Genomic DNA, 16,822 nt, shown 5'->3' on the forward strand with positions numbered 1-16,822 from the left:
GAAATTTGCGAAAAATCGTTTTAAAGTTGTTCTTCAGCGAATCAGAATTGGTCTGCTAGTAGTATATTGATAAGCTTTTCTAAACAATGATTTTTTTAACTGATAAAAAAAATCTTATAGCTTAACCGACTGGTCAATATAAAAAACCGTTGAATTCCTGAAAAAAACGTGATGATTGAAATGTGAACTTCCTATTTCTCAGTAGCAACATATGATCTGTGCCTAGCATGACATATCTTAGTTATTACTTTGAATTCCTGCTTGTTAAGACTTTATGGACACAATTATCAGGGGCATACTGATATCCAAAAAAAAACACTGCCCCAAAAGACATATGTGTTGAAGACACTTTGACCTATAATGGTTTACTTTTACAAATGAAGACCTGGATTAGTTTTTTCAGTGACACTTATACCACGCATTCTTATATATGAAGAAGGAAACGTTAAATCGACATTATAAAGCTTTTACGGTCACCATCCCATTTTTGTTGACCTATACGATGGGTATTTTTCTCAAATCACTAGCGACATGTTTTCTGTTCTTTAGATACAACTTAAGACGTCGATTGTTAAATTCTTACTTAGTGTGAATTCCCATGGCGGATGATGTATATAGTTAAAATATGTTAACACTTCCTTTTTCTCGTTCATTTTCTCGTTCATGTTATTCACTCAGTTTTTGTTTTAGACAATGTGTTTGATCTGTTGTGTTTTTACTCAAATTGTCTTCCATATAAAAAAAGAAGATGTGGTATGATTTCCAATGAGACAACTATCCACAAAAGACCAAAAAGACACAGACATCAACAACTATAGATCACCGTACGGCCTTCAACAATGAGCAAAGCCCATACCGCATAGTCAGCTATAAAAGGCCCCGATAAGACAATGTAGAACAATTCAAACGAGAAAACTAACGGCCTTATTTTTGTAAAAAAATGAACGAAAAACAAATATGTAACACATAAACAAACGAAAACCACTAAATATATAGGCTCCTGACTTGGGACAGGCACTCTGTTTACTCTATATGGTAACTTTATATGGTAAGATTTTTCTTCATTGCTGAAATTCGTACCAATTCTTGTGTTCGTTATTTGCATCCTCATAATTTGTTCTCTGATTGATAGCTGGCTCATAGCTCATTAGCAATGAGCAATGAGACAACTTTACCAAATGTCCTTTTTCATCTTTATCAACCGATTGACGAAAGCATTGTTTGTAGCCTAGTTTCGCCGATTGATATTTCGACTCAGTGCAGGCGAGCAAAGAGAAAAACCAAAAACATTGAAACCAATTATTGTCTGTCATTGCAAAACATCTAAATCTTTTGATATGTGTTGTGTGGGAAATTAAAATATGAAAATGTCAAAAAATATATTTTCAGTATTAATAAATAATATATCACAATGAAAAGCTAACAGTCTTATTTTAACTCGTAAGGTTTAAACAAATCTGAAGTCTTTTATGGAAAATTTTTATGTTATATGATAAGCAAAAAAGGAAAACAAATCATTAACTCTTATCAATATGTATATTCAGTATTGTGAAAAATGTTAACGAATTGTTTTGTCAAAGCAGACAGAGTTTTTTTTACATGTTTAATATATCATTTAACTACATCAAATAATTAAGGAAATGTCCAAATGACTTTGCACTGTATTCTATTCTGCAGCTGGAGGTTAAAAGATTAAAAATTGGAAGAATCTAGCATCGTAAAATTGCGATTTGTAATTTTACTTTATGTAGATGGTCAATCAAAAAGCTACTGCTTACAAGTAAAATCCATTAGATTACTTTTACTGTTTCGTTAAATACAGTGGTATATGACGTTCACCAATATTTTAAATCTATATCCCATTAACCCTTAAATGGATAGATTAAGTAATTACGTATTGAGACATGTGCACATCTGCATTTCACGTTACAAATGGAAGTTATTAACGACCTGGACTGGCTATGCAGCCCTCGCACGGTCGGTTATGATTACCGCAAACAAATGGGTGTCACTTTATGCAATATAGGTGGAGTCACATTTTTCTTCGTCAGACGAACCACTGGTCTTGCAGACGATCCTCGTTTGCACTGTCAAGCCATTACTGAACTTTGAATCATTTTCAAGGTCATTGAAATTATTTTTCTTTTTGTGTCTGAAGCACCTCAATAGTCTGCACAGAATACAATATCGTCTACAAGCTAAACTCATACTTCTTCTAAAGTTCTTTGACATAAAGCCATATATGATTGGATTAAGACAAGACTGTATATATGGTAGACAATTGAAAACAACCTGTAAAAATAAAGTTTCAATTGTATGTTCGAAAATAAAATATGAAATTCATCAAAGTAAAATAATCATATTAACACTAACTAGATTAAGCAAAATCCGTTTATTGCATCATGATGAGTTGGTGGGTTGTAATATGCATTCGCAAATTTAAACAAACATTACCCAAATCAACATCTACAGACACAGGTTGATCATGATATTGTACATGTACATGTAAAAGTGTTATGATAACATATTCAAAACTAGGTTTATTTTGCACATCTAACCAATGAATGGAAAACCAACAATTATAAAAGTATTTGATAAACAATATACAACAATCGTTAGAACAAAGGACGTTGAATGTATTTTTCAAAGAACTCTTTTTGTTAAGTAATGATTTTGTATCTATCAAAAATCTCCCGTTTTTTATTCTTCGGATCTAAAGAATTCAGTGTCATTGGTCTCTGATGGGGATTTGTCTCATTGGTAATTATACCAGATCTTTGTATTGTTTTAATCAGAAATGTCTGGCAGTAAACTATTATAATTTTAACACTATTATTAAGAAAACATTTTCTGTAAAATGTGAACAAACATGTGTCTAGATTGATAGGAATTTTTAAGATCGATTGCTGTTACGCACAATGTGTCGAAATGGGTCAAAGTAACTATGATATTTTTATATCTGCGACTATTTAAATTTGAATATCACACTTAGAAATTAATTTTTTAAGAATACGCATTAAATATACAAACCTGTGTAGAAAATGCTGATGGGGTGTATATTATATCAAGCTTCATATCCTGCATAACCTGTATAATCAGTTTTGGTCCCCATGCTATGAGAAACACAACAACTACTGCAGCTAGTATTTTAATTACCTATAAAAGTAAGCATACTCCGAGTAATGAAATTCAAATATTTCAATTTGATACATACATCAAAGAGGTCATTTGATTATAGCGTCACTGACGAATCGTATGTAGTCACAACGCGCGTCTGACGCAAATCCTGTTTTCTTTAATGAATGTATTTTAACAAAAGTCTATTATTGAAATAGATGTTTATCTTGACGATGTATTTTTATAACAGTTATGGGCAATTTATATATTACGTCTTTAAGCTATTGATTAGATGTCAATTCAAAGTATGTCATTATAGATACAGTTTTTGACATTGAAATTACATCACACTGACAAGATGTTCAAAGGCAGAAATACAAATTTGGATATTTACTGTCAAAATGTAATTTTTTAGTCTGAACTGTCAAAAATCTCTACTGTTATCAAACATGAAAGCAATATAAACGTTTTCTATGAAACAAAATCAATGCACTCTTGCATTTTACAATTAATAATATTAAAGATATATGTGAATCAGAAGACATGAAGGGTTGTAATGACATTTTATCTTCCTCTTTTATTTTTAATTTTTTTTATCTCTGTTCATCAGTTCATGATATTATCTTGCTATCGCATGATGATCACAAAATATTAAATGCAGTGTAAAAATAATATCCGAAACGCTACATAAATACAACATCAGACAAATAGGAAACATGTACATGTATACCGTTTTTCTGTTTTTTACTTTTGATAGGATGGAACATATACAACGACATCACGTTGTCGTTTTATGGCAGAATCTCTATTAAAATATTTATAGTAACTAGACCTGGTAAAATAATTCTATATTTTGAAATTTCATATTTCCATATAACAATTAACTGAAAGTGTCAATTTGATAATGTGAAAATAAATTCGTCATAGATACGATAATTTATTTTTCTATATTAACGCCAGACGCGCGTTTCGTCTACAAAAGACTCATCAGTGACGCTCGAATCATAAAATGAAAAAAAGGTTAATTAATGAACGAAGTTGAAGAGCATCGAGGACCAAAAATTCCAAAAAGTTTAACTAAATATAGGTATGGTAATAGTCAGTATTTAATATCAAACATTATTATTCTGGGAAAACTCTTTTTAAAGAAGTAAGACGGTCAACATGTTCACGCTTAATTGTCCAGATAAGTGACGACAATTGATAATCCTATTAGTCACATGACGCTTATATTAAAAATGCTAATTGACTTTTGTGTGATTCTTTGCTGTTCATAAACTGATTTTGTGTTATGATTTGTCCTTTGTTTTTTTTTATTTCGACCCCGAAAGTATCACATGAAACATTTTCATGATTCTGATGATACTTTTTTTTTGTTTTTCATTATTCGGAAAACTGGGTTATGATGGCAGATTTATCTTTGTTTTTGTTAACTTTATTCACATTTGTATACACCTGGAATAAAATATAGCTTGGTATGCTGACACAAATGCTGACTATATGTTTCAATGTGTTTATATTTTATTTTGTTTAAAAGAAGATTGATACACCACAGAGTTGTTTTATTGGCTCTATTCTAAAATGCAGGTGAAACTTCTATATTTACCTGTTTTCTTGCCCTCAGAATATCGTTGTTGCTCTTGTGCAGAACGTTGCACTTCCGTACCCCTGAATTCACCCCATGAAATGTTTGACGCATTGCTATTCGTTCTATTGATGGATTCGACGATCTGAAATAGAACAAAATATCATACAATATGAATAAATGTCACTTAGTTAAATCAATCAAACATTATCTAAAATACAGTTGGTCTGGGATTATTTTTTTTGTAATATTATACGAAACAAGGAAATATCAAGTCTGATATATTTAGACCACTTAAATATTTTTGAAGGTTTGATTCGAACAGAAATATAACAATGTATCTAAAGTATGAGGAAATGTCAACATTTTTTTATGAATATAACTCTCTGGTAAACATAGGATGGAGATGCCGTATGTAGTCCCTTAATTGAGGTTTAATGTGATGCATTAAATAATCACTTATTGTTCTCCAATTTATAGTTTTACATGTTATAATATTGTTTTTAAAAAAACGCTTCCTTGAAATTTTGATGTTAAATCAATAGCGAACGACTATCTATTCTTAAATAAGGATATTGAGTGCATTGACAACGACGAACTATTGTTTTTATGAACGATTGTGTCATAATCAAATCAAAGTAAAACAAATCCAAAAAGAAATCAACATTAATTGCCTGCTGACTGATAATGGAATTTTTTTTTCTCAGCCAATTAACTTTTTTGTCTTCAAAATAAACTTGTTTCAGAATATCAAGGATATATTCCCAAACAAATGTCATTTTCACAAATTGAAGTTACAAAAACAAAATTGTTTGAATTTAAGTTGATTAGTTTATATTTGAATCACAATCAAAGCAAAAGTCGGCTAATTTCCAGGAGAAAGTTAATTATAGCTTTACGTTGTTTTTTTTACGGCATACAATGTTCATTATCCGGAATACAAGTCTTGCATACTTCTACTTTACTAGATACGTTAAAGTTAAAATTTTAAAAATTAAATCTTCTTAAAAGCCATATATATGAACACATCATGTATACATTAAGAACTGTTTAACATCTTTCTTTATTTCTAATGAAAATATGTATAAAAACTTTAAAAAAACAACGCTCAGCAGAATGTGTCGGTAATTGTAAAATTAAATAAAAATGATCATGTCCCTGAAAAACACTAATAACTTTTTTCTAGGTACTTTTTGTCAAAAAGCTGTTAAATTAATGCGGTTCGAATGTATTATTGGCTTTCAAGTATTCGGCTTAGTGAGTTCCTAGTGAAGTTACTTGTAAACCAGTTTTGATCTGAAACAGTCGATTTTATCTTTACAGCTTTTAAAAGACTGAAGAGTAATTGTTCAAGTAATTTTTAGTCTTTCGATGAATTTACAGACGTATCCAAAGCAGTAAAGTTAGAACTGCTAGATCATTGGCTTCAGTTGGATTGAAATCTACTCGGTCTATATTAATATTTAAAAGTTATTATCCATTCGTTAGATGCGTTAGAGGTTTTAATTTTGCCATTTGATTAGGGACATTCCGTTTTGAATTTACCCGGGGTTCAGTATTTTTGTGATTTACATTTTTTCAGACTATTCAGTACTTTTGACCTCTAAAACATCATTAACATACTGAAAAACTAATGAACATTACTGAATAGACTGAATAGAATTGCGAATTGTCTGTAAATGGTCAACTGCAATTATAACTTTAACTTTGCCCATGATCTAGCATTTCTAACTTTCAGCGTCACTGATGAGTCTTTTGTAGACGAAACGCGCGTCTGGCGTATATTCAAAATTTAGTCCTGGTATCAATAAAAGTAATGAAAATATAAAAAATGTTTGCTACTAGATTTCAGTTTCGAAAAAAGATAAGAATTTGAAGTATCTGTTAATCATTATACATCAGTCAAAATCATAATAGGTATATTTTCAATATTGTTATATTGTCTATAGATCAAAAAATTTAAAAACCCGACCTAATAATTGAAGATATGAATGTTATGAATGCAGTTAACGCTGGAAGTATAAGCAAGCCTATTTTTGTTTTACATTTGATCATATCTATGCTTTCATCTGATAACTTACAGTGTCTGATCTACTTATTTTCGTACTGTCCTGTCGATTTTGTTATTCAGTAAAGAAAACACTTTCTTATCGTTACATGACTAGTTTTCTTTGTGCATTCGTTTTGGGTTTTCCTTCAGTGTGTGAATAGGAACATATTGATTATTGAATTTAATGTCATTAGGAACTTTATTTCTCAACAATTTCAATACTTTTTCGACATAAGACATGAATTATATAGCATTCTATCTTAAATTTAATCCTGAAAATCATAAAAGTGACTATCTAACATCTTGATAGACATTATCGTTTATCTAATATCAAAAGAAAAATTGATAATATTCAAAATGTTTCCCTTTCAAACATAATGCACCGGAAATTAGCTTTCACATTTTAACACAGTTAAATTAATGTCTTTGGTAAAAGAAAGGCATATATTTATATTAGTAAGGAGAAAAAACACTCAGTTTGAATATAACTTAAGAGCTTTCGGTTCCATATTACCAATGTACTATTGACCCTGTGATAGAGAATAACCTGAATTATTTAAAATTTATTCTAAAAGTTCTTACAGTGATAACAAATTAAATCGTTCATCCAGTAAGATGTGTTTAAATGTTCTTTGATGTAATCATCAATCCGAATTAACAAGGCACAAACGTTTGAAACTGTATAGGTTCATGAATAATGTTTAAATGTTATCAATAAACATTTACAGTTCAGTAACAATATATTTCCGTGATGTTTTAAAAAACGAAAACATTGCCTGCCATAAATAAAACTTTATCCACTGAAAATATTCATGTATTAATTAATTAGCTTTTTATTCCAATGCTGTAAAATTGTTTTATTGATTTCTTGTGAACTTTTATAGTGTATATTTGATCTTTTAACCTTGATTTGAAGGTCATGAAGCCATATATTTTTTATGAAACGAATTTAACATATAAATGATTGTTTAATGGTTTGTGACAACAACCACGTAAGTTGTATGTAGGAGTGGTGCTCTGGCAGTTCTTAGCATAAACATGATATTACAATCCGCTACACGGAACATTAGAAAGTGGGTTTTAATCGAACAACCGAGAAGTAATTTTATTTCAATTTGTCACCATTTGCATAATGTTTGTGTCATTGCTCCACATGGACGCTTGCACAGGTATCGAATTTACCATCGTCAGATATTTTGACAACACCTATTAAATTTTCTCACAAACAATTTAAAACATGTGCCACCTCACTGGCAAAAGGAACAAAAAATATGCCTTTGTCTGTTTCAGTATTATGGGGTTAAAACGAAATTGAAGAGTTAACGACGGCAGTTTGATTTAACACTAAATATAAAATTTATATATGTTTTATATTTAGTGTAGTAGATAAGATCATAATAGTTCTCACTAACAAAGCTAGTAAATATTTATATATTGATATGCTGCGAAAACGTTTGAATGTATAAAAAATATATTCAACCGGCATCCCGTTCGATAATATGCTTGGGGTATTATTTAACATGGAAAATAAAATTGAATGAAATCTTTAAGTTGCATCATTGTTAATATCATAAAAAAAATGGTAGAAGTTAGGTGTTAAAAATAGAAACCATTGATGCCGATTAACGAGAGAACAGCAGTTAATAATCATAGTCATTTGAAATTTACTAATCATTTACTTCTTGGAAAAGTGCACATAATTTTCAAGTCTGATATATAGAATAAATCAAGGAACTTTCGAGGTGAATGACTGAATATAATAGTTGGCAATATGCAAAGGAAAGTTATTTATGTTTGTTACAATGATCTTGTTTTCTAGGGGTATTATTCCTTACGTTTATGTCGCACTGATTCACTTCAATTTTATCACTTTATTTAATAGATCCCTATCCATTCGGTTTTATATCATCACTATATATGTAAGACTCAGATCGACGTCCGGTCTTTAATCGACGTCCGTTCCTCAAATCGACGTCCAAATCTGACGTCACAATAAAATAAATTTCCAAATCGAAGGCCAATGTTATGTCCGTCTAATCGACGTCCAATCTTTGGCTTCTATAACCAACGTCCGTTTTGGACACAGAATACAAAATTAACCACAACTGACAGCAGCTGAACCACCCTTTTAGACCTTTAAACATATCATGTGTGACATATAGGATCTATTTAAAAACAATTTTACAAAAAGATTTAGAACAAACAAGACTAAATATGTAAACAGGTTGTGATACCATTTTTTTTTTTTAATTTTAGAGATTGCATAAAAATAAGGAGATGTTGTATGACATGAATAACGCAAAAAATTTATAATTAGAAAAGTAACGGTCTTATTTATCAAAAACAATCCGAAAAACAAATATGACAGACATAAACCATCAAAAACCACTGCACTACAGGCCCAAAAACAATATGTCGGGGTTAAACATGTGTGCCGTGTGCACCTAGAACAGTTGTGTAACAGCACAACATAATTTATAATGCCAATTTCCTGCATATATATTTCACTCCAGGTGTAAAACTGAAAAAATAATTGAAAAACATCTTACAAAGAACAAATTATAATAAAAAAAAAACAGTTGGCTGCACTTCTTTATTTTGTCTAATGTTGAAGATTGAATAATGCCCTCTAGATGTCGTTTGGTTTTCTTTGTTGTTAGGATGTTTTCTTCTTGACATACCGTCACATGCATGTCATTTATTAACATGGATAGGAATGACACACTACTATATAGATCGATTCGAGTTACTTTTTATCAAGATAAACTTAGATATGCATGATACCTATTTCGGGTTGAAAAAAATCTATATGGAAAGTATGTATAAATGTTTGAACCTTACAAAACATGTACATGAATAAGTGTAAATAAATAAGTTCAATAATTTATCATTAAATAATATTGGACATTGATTCATAAAAGACGACTACAATCAATCGGGCGTAGTTTTGTCAATACACGCCGTCACATTGGACGTCGATTAAGGTAAAAATATTGGACGTCAATTTGAGAATGTGACGCCAGAATTGGACGTCGACTTGAGAAACGGCCGTCGATTTGAAAATGTGACGTCCGATTTGGACGTCGATTTGAGAAACGGCCGTCGATTTGAGGAACGGACGTCGATTAGAGACCGGACGTCGATCTGAGTCTAACATATATAACAAAATGTGCGAAGTATAGATTATGTTTCCACTTAACTTTGATGGAAATGATGGCTATTATATAAAAAGTCATGTTCCGATTATATATGAAGCTCAAATGTCTTAATGTTATGTTTGTTCTTAAGATTTGTGCTATAAATCATCAGGAATAATACAATAAACTTCAGCCAATATTTGCTACTTAAGAATTTTCATTCAGAAAAGCGGTCAATTATAAACATTAACTACAAAGAAGTTAGAATAATTATTCATCATAAAGGAAAAATATTTTATAATGATGTTGTGTTGATGGTCTCTTGGCAGTTTTATCAACTTAACTCTATTGTTATTAAAAGACGAATCCAATGTTTTCTTTTGCATCTAAAAGGTATCCCAATTACAACGTGTTATTTTGATTTATCCAGATGAAGCATTAATTTGTTGTTAATAAGGAAAATAGATTTCTAAAGCTCTATGTTCTATATATATATTTAATAAACATCGTATAAAAATTACTAATATTCTCAATCTGTTTCCTAGGTATTCTAATGATGTCAACATTGATTATTTGGCTTAGTCGGTGCCATGGGGGCAATCAAAAAATGTATAAATCGTAGTTAAATAGGTGAACACTGCAAGGGTAGGCAGTTAAAAAAAACCAATTTATTAACATATACTTTTTATAACAATATAAGAAAAGCAAACTTATTTGTATTGATTCGTGTACACTAAACATTCATACACGGGTTAAGAAAAAAAGTAGGAGAAAACTCATGAAAGATGCTATTTGGTAAAACTTTGAGGAATTTTGGTCCTCAATACTCTTCAACTTCGTTATTTGGCCTTTTTATTATTTTTTTTTTTTATTCGAGCTTCGTGATGAGTCTTTTGTAGACGAAACGCGAGTCTGGCGTCAATACAAAATTTAATCCTGGTATCTATGATGAGTTTATTTATGCTTATAATTAATTTCACTAGATGCGTTTTTCAGCAATATTAGACTCATTAGTGGTGCTCAAATTGACGCATTTGGAAGAATAAAATAAAATTAGAATTGAAATGCTGTGAAAACCAAAAATTCATACGGTCACTTTTTGGCATAAATGATCAAATACAAAATATAGTTTTAGGTACCGGAACATAACAGATATGTCGTCAGTACGAACCACATGGTATGGACTTTATCCATTACGATATGCTTTTGCAAATAGAGAGGCGAAATATATCGAAGGAACACTAATCTCGACAACGGCTGACGATGCTATGGCAAAAACTAAAACCAAAACAAAACATAGATTATGGAATGTGTTGTCAAAGCATTTTAGTCCTTACCTTTGACTTGGTACCAGCTGTGTTAATTGTTTTGAACTAATCCATAATGAATATATAACCGCGCTGTAACATATAATCATGATCTGTGTAGGGAGTGCAAACATGATTATTAATTTGTATACAGAAAAAGTCAGTTTTGATGATTCATATTCTGTTACACATGAACACAGACTTATTGGTACAATGGTTCCATTCTGATGAAATAAGGTATGTTCTGTATCCTGAAAGTAGAAACAAATATTAAAAATCGTTTAAGCTTAATACACGATTGATATGGCACCTTAAAAGATCTTTACAGATAAATTCATGATAACCAGCCAGAAACTCTTATATAAAAACTGAAGCGGTACCAATTTTTGGGATATATTTCGGTTTACAGAAAGATTGCAGATTTTCCTTAGTTGTTAGTTTATCTTTAATATAGACTTTAAATTGGGTCACCAAATAAATTTTCGGAATATAGAATAAAGATTTTTCTGGGAAACAATGTGATAACAAAACCAATAAAACAAATCTAAAAGAAGCATAACGTTGTGACGGAGAAATGTAGAAAAACTGACCAAGAGGTTTGCGTAAACAATTCAGTATTAAACTGTAATAAACTATTATACGGGAAATTCATACTGGTTTACTGTTTTGTGAAAAATTCTTAACAAACTTTTTACCGACAAATGTATTTGTATCAATCGCTTTTCCATTAATTACATTTGAAAACACGGGGTCCTTTTGTTGCTTTTCTTACGGTATGTGTTTTACACGCTGTTGATTTCAAGTAAAATATTGAATTAATACTGAGGTTTCGACGTACATTTTTCTGAAATGCTCACAACATTTCTTTGGATAATGCAAACATAAAAAGTAAAAAATCTCTTGATTCGTTCAATTTTTACAAATTATTATATAAGCAATGCAGTAATGTTGCTACATAACAATGCAAAGTGTGCAATTAGAGAGGTGAACTTATCCCTTTTGATGTAGAATTTAGTTCTGAACCGACTCAATTGTGAATGTAGTAGAAGTTATATGAGAATTATTCTAGGAAAATACTAAATTAGTTTAAATTATGTATTGAGAGGACTATACTCTATAACAACACAGCAAGAATAAGAGCACCATTTGTTCTGAATTAATGAAGATTCTATTTTGAAAACTACGTCATCTAAACGATTAACGCGTCTCCTTTGTCAATGATTATGGAACAAATGAAGTCACTGATTTCAAATCCGAGTTTAGCTACTAAAACGGAAGTTGCTATCTGTATAACTAAAATCGTTTTACTCCTGATAATGTAGAAAGGGGACCTTAATAGACTGGTCTTAATTGTTGACAGAATGGAGATAACTTTTTTGTATTATGCTTCGATTAAAGGATGAAACCTTTGATGACTAATAAGAGTACAAAAACAAATGCATTTGAAGATTGGCAGGTGGTCGTTTGATAATTTGATATAAATGTAATATAATAAGGATACATAGGGAAAAAGTATCTAGCTGTAATCCTAATAAATAGATTTTTTATCAAAATTCTCTTACATGTTTTTTCTTCTTAATAAAGACTTAAGTTTCTATAAAACTGTCATTTTGGGGATTGATTTGAACAAGACATAATGCAATTTAAAAAAAAACTTGAAAGTTGGAATGAAGGTGAGATATTTTGAATTCAGGGAAAATAGGAATCGTTTTGAAATTACAGTGATATGTAACATAATTACATAAACAAATGTTCTTCACTGAAACCAGTTGTGTATGGAAAACCCTAGTTGTTTTGAATTCTGAACGAGTTTCTTCCAAAACTTGCTAATACACGTTAATTTTTGCAGGTCAGATAATTTCAGATAAGAAATTCCATTTTCGGCGAATTTTATAGAGAAATGATTCTACCGATTGAGTAAGACGGATAAAGGAAAAAAATCTATTAAGTTCCTTCTAAAACTTTTTTTTGCATTCTTTTTTACCTTTTGAAAAACCCTTAGCTCCCCTGTCAATTGAACACATAAATAAAAATTTAGCTTCAATGAAAAGAAAACAAGATCATCAAAGTTTATGGTTTGTCTTGGCAAAACATAATTTTGGGAAACAAGAGCACTACTTATGATTGATTGATTGTTTAATATTCGAGAACAGTGAACCAAATTAAGCAAACTACTTTTAACTCAGTTAAAATAAAAGATTTACTTTTTTCGAAACTTTCATCACAGCCTAAGGAATGAAAATGAAAATAATACAAAGTAATGAGAGCTTTTCATATATTTAGAAAAAATCTTAACTTCAAGTTAATCGCTATACATTGTTTGATTTTCAACTGGACATTCATAAGAAACGGCTTTAAAATATACTTTTATGCGCTTGAACAGACCAGCATGATAATTTTGATAAAAAAAAATTATCAGCAAAATGAGTCTTGAAGGGACCGGCTCAGTGTCGGATCACATGCCGAGAAATTGACCAACAGTTTTAAACAAATAATGCAAATTAAATTGGCAAAACAAAAAATCACTTTAAGAAGATACTGACGATGATTTAATTTTAGTTGAAGTTGTCTAGACCCTGGACTCTTGTCTTTGTTGTTTACATCAATCTTTTAATCATTAACATGAAGTAATAAAATCACCCGTCTATCATTTTGGTATTGCTATTGTTATTTTCTGGTCAACAGATTAATTCGATATCGAATCAGTCATACAGCCATTTATCAAAATGGACAAACAATGTCGTAAAGTCGGAAGGTGTTAGTTCATTTTTAAGCTGATATAGATATTCAGCCTTGTTTGATTATAATTGATTGACTGATGGTTCATGAATTGTTTGGATATTCATAATTTGCAGACTCCTAGCAGTAATTACGATCTTAAAGATGTACTTAGGTGATGTTTTGGAATTTGTGTCAAATGTTCGGACTCCTTGGTGTTGTTCACCCATTTATTTTTCCATTTAGACTTAATAGCTCATAAAAGGTCATTTACCAAAATTTTAGAAGATTCTTGATTTTCTTTCTTTTGTTTTGAGACCCAAATAATACCAATGCAAATATAAGGTAAAAGTCCGAGTCAGCCTTTTCCTGCCATATTTTAAATTTCAAATATCTCGAAAAGGAGGTCCATGACCTATCAATATTTTTAGCTTATCTTTATCCTTAATGGATGCTCTACCAGCTTATAGTATCAATTTTAAATTCTTAATCTATTATTTTTCACCTTACCTCACCTAAGTACATCCTTAATGTTCAAATCCTTTGTCGATATACCTCCGATTATAATAATTTATTATTTCGTTGACAATAGTTTGATAGTAAACTGATATATGCTCTCCAGATTTTTTACTGAACACAGATAATTTGAGAATGGTTTAAGTAATGTTGTACATGAGCGACGGCTTGTGAAATTTGGAGAAGGCTCTGATTGACCTTCCGGAGTTCACAAAACGATTTGGTGGGGTTTGTGTTGCTTAGTCTATAGTTTACTATGATATATTTTGTGTAATATTATTTATCTGCTGATCCTTTTTCTTTTTTATCCATGGCATTGATAGATTATTTTCGACTAATGAGTTTGAAAGTTTTTCTGGTATCTTGTGGCTTTCTCTTTTTGCCCAAACAAAAACAGATGCCTTACTATGATAGAATGTACAGTGGCAAAATTATCAATACAGGCATATAATATTAAACGCCAGCTGAATATGAAAAAAAAAACAAGTAGATCGAAATAGTTAATTGTTTACACTAATTGGTGTAGATATACGCTAATAGGTGTAGTATATTCACAATTCTGCTTAGAAAATAACAATAATGTATAAAAGTTGCATAAAATGAAAAAATCTACAAGTTGAGACACAATTAATTTCAAGCTATTTGTTCTAGAAACTCGCATATGAATTCTTATTAGAACAATTGCCCGAGGAATTTAAGTTTGAGTCGCTCGCTTCTATGGAACAAAAAGAAGCTAGCGTTTTTACTTTAAGGTAACTTCTCTCATAACAAAATATTTGGGCACGATGTTGATCGGTTTTGTCCAAGGATACTCAAGTAGTCTTGTTTCATAACTAAGTTGTCACCTGGAAAAATAATAGTTATTAATCACGTTTTCTTTTCCTCGATTATAACAACACCAAATATCTACTTACCACATACAACAAACCTGTTGCAATATAAGCAACAGTAGTATACTTGAGTTAAAACGTCATAACTCAATTGAGAGAAAACAAATTATGATTACAAACTAAAACCGAGGGAAATACGCCAACTATAAGGAAAACAGAGGAACAATATGAACACTGAAGTGCAACAATAACAAATGCCAACATACATTGAAAGGAACTATTTGATAACAACTGCCATATACCTGACTTGATACAAGAAAATAGTGGGTTAATCCTCCATTTCATTACTAGCCAAACCTCACGCTTATATATGCAAAATATATCTACCTTTCCAGAGCATATGCTATCGAACTTTGTGGTTGGTGAGGATTGTGTTTTTGTATGTGTCATTTCTTCGTATCTTTTCATGATTTTGTCAGTATTTTTCTACTTGAATTATCAATTTGATTCTCCCTTTGGTAATTTGTTTTAATTTATGATCTCCTTATAAAACAAAATCCAAGAAAAAGAAATTCATATAACGAGACGAATGTCATAGTTAAATAAATTATGACGATATGATATTCCATTGTTTGTCTATATTTTCGTTTGATAATTGTTTAAGATATAAATGTCATACAAAGACAAACATTAGGTACACTTACCATTAGTTTAAAAGTTGGTGACGACAATGCTACTGCAACAACCCACACAGCTATTAGAATCTTTTTAGTATTCCCGACTGTACACCATCGACGAGATTTCATAGGTAATACAATGACTATGAATCTGCAATAGATATTTACGTTCGGATTAAAAGTTCAAAACATAAAAACTAGACATTAATCTTGATGAGTGATACTACTAGGATAGTCTTTTAAGTATGAAGAAAAAATCGGCCATAAAAAAATTTAACAATTGAGTGGGTATGGAACATAAGAATTTTTTTTTCTTTAGATATTTGGTATTTATCAACTCATAAATAATGCTACCTCCTAAGATGTACACACTGACTCACGGCCTTCAACAATGGCAAAAACCATACTGTAAAAAGAGATATAAAAGTCTGATGAATTAAAAGAATGAGGAACCACTCAAAAGAAAAAGGAAACTCTGTGATTAATACTAAAATAATAAACCAAATCAATTATTGCAGATGCACAATATATTTAAAGGAGATCGTATTTTTCGGTTCTAATTTTGGTGTTCATGTACGATTTGTTCTTTTATGACATCAACCATTATCAGACTTGTGGACGGCTTTATTTCGTATCAGCAGATGAAGTTATTCCAGCTTTTTAGCACCTAACACATATAAAAAGATTGAATTCTCTTATATAAATGGTTGAAGTGTGATAGTCCAAGGTTCGCTTTTCGATTGTTTGTGAATTGAAGTAGTAAATTATGAATGTTAAGATTATCAATTATTAGAACTTATTTTGTTAAATATTTTCTGCAACAAATCATCATTTTTTTTTTTTTGCAACCTCTCGCTTAACTTGACATGGTAGTGCTAAAGCCTG

At 30.5% G+C, this 16,822-nt stretch overlaps 1 protein-coding gene across 1 annotated transcript in view; it reads right to left on the reverse strand.

Annotated features, from left to right (window-relative positions):
* Positions 1 to 1,285: 1,285 nt before the first annotated feature.
* Positions 1,286 to 16,822, reverse strand: part of LOC139481547 (allatostatin-A receptor-like) — a 53,902-nt gene continuing 38,365 nt past the window's right edge. Inside the window, exons 2-6 of the mRNA XM_071264965.1 lie at positions 15,965 to 16,088; positions 11,227 to 11,447; positions 4,724 to 4,847; positions 3,031 to 3,156; positions 1,286 to 2,292 (exon numbers count right to left, since the gene is read on the reverse strand). Of these exons, the coding sequence (XP_071121066.1) occupies positions 2,014 to 2,292; positions 3,031 to 3,156; positions 4,724 to 4,847; positions 11,227 to 11,447; positions 15,965 to 16,088 (874 nt within the window). The 3' untranslated portion in view covers positions 1,286 to 2,013. The remainder of the gene's footprint in view (positions 2,293 to 3,030; positions 3,157 to 4,723; positions 4,848 to 11,226; positions 11,448 to 15,964; positions 16,089 to 16,822) is intronic.

The sequence above is a fragment of the Mytilus edulis genome, chromosome 1, assembly GCF_963676685.1.
Source record: "Mytilus edulis chromosome 1, xbMytEdul2.2, whole genome shotgun sequence".
Taxonomy (NCBI): domain Eukaryota; kingdom Metazoa; phylum Mollusca; class Bivalvia; order Mytilida; family Mytilidae; genus Mytilus; species Mytilus edulis.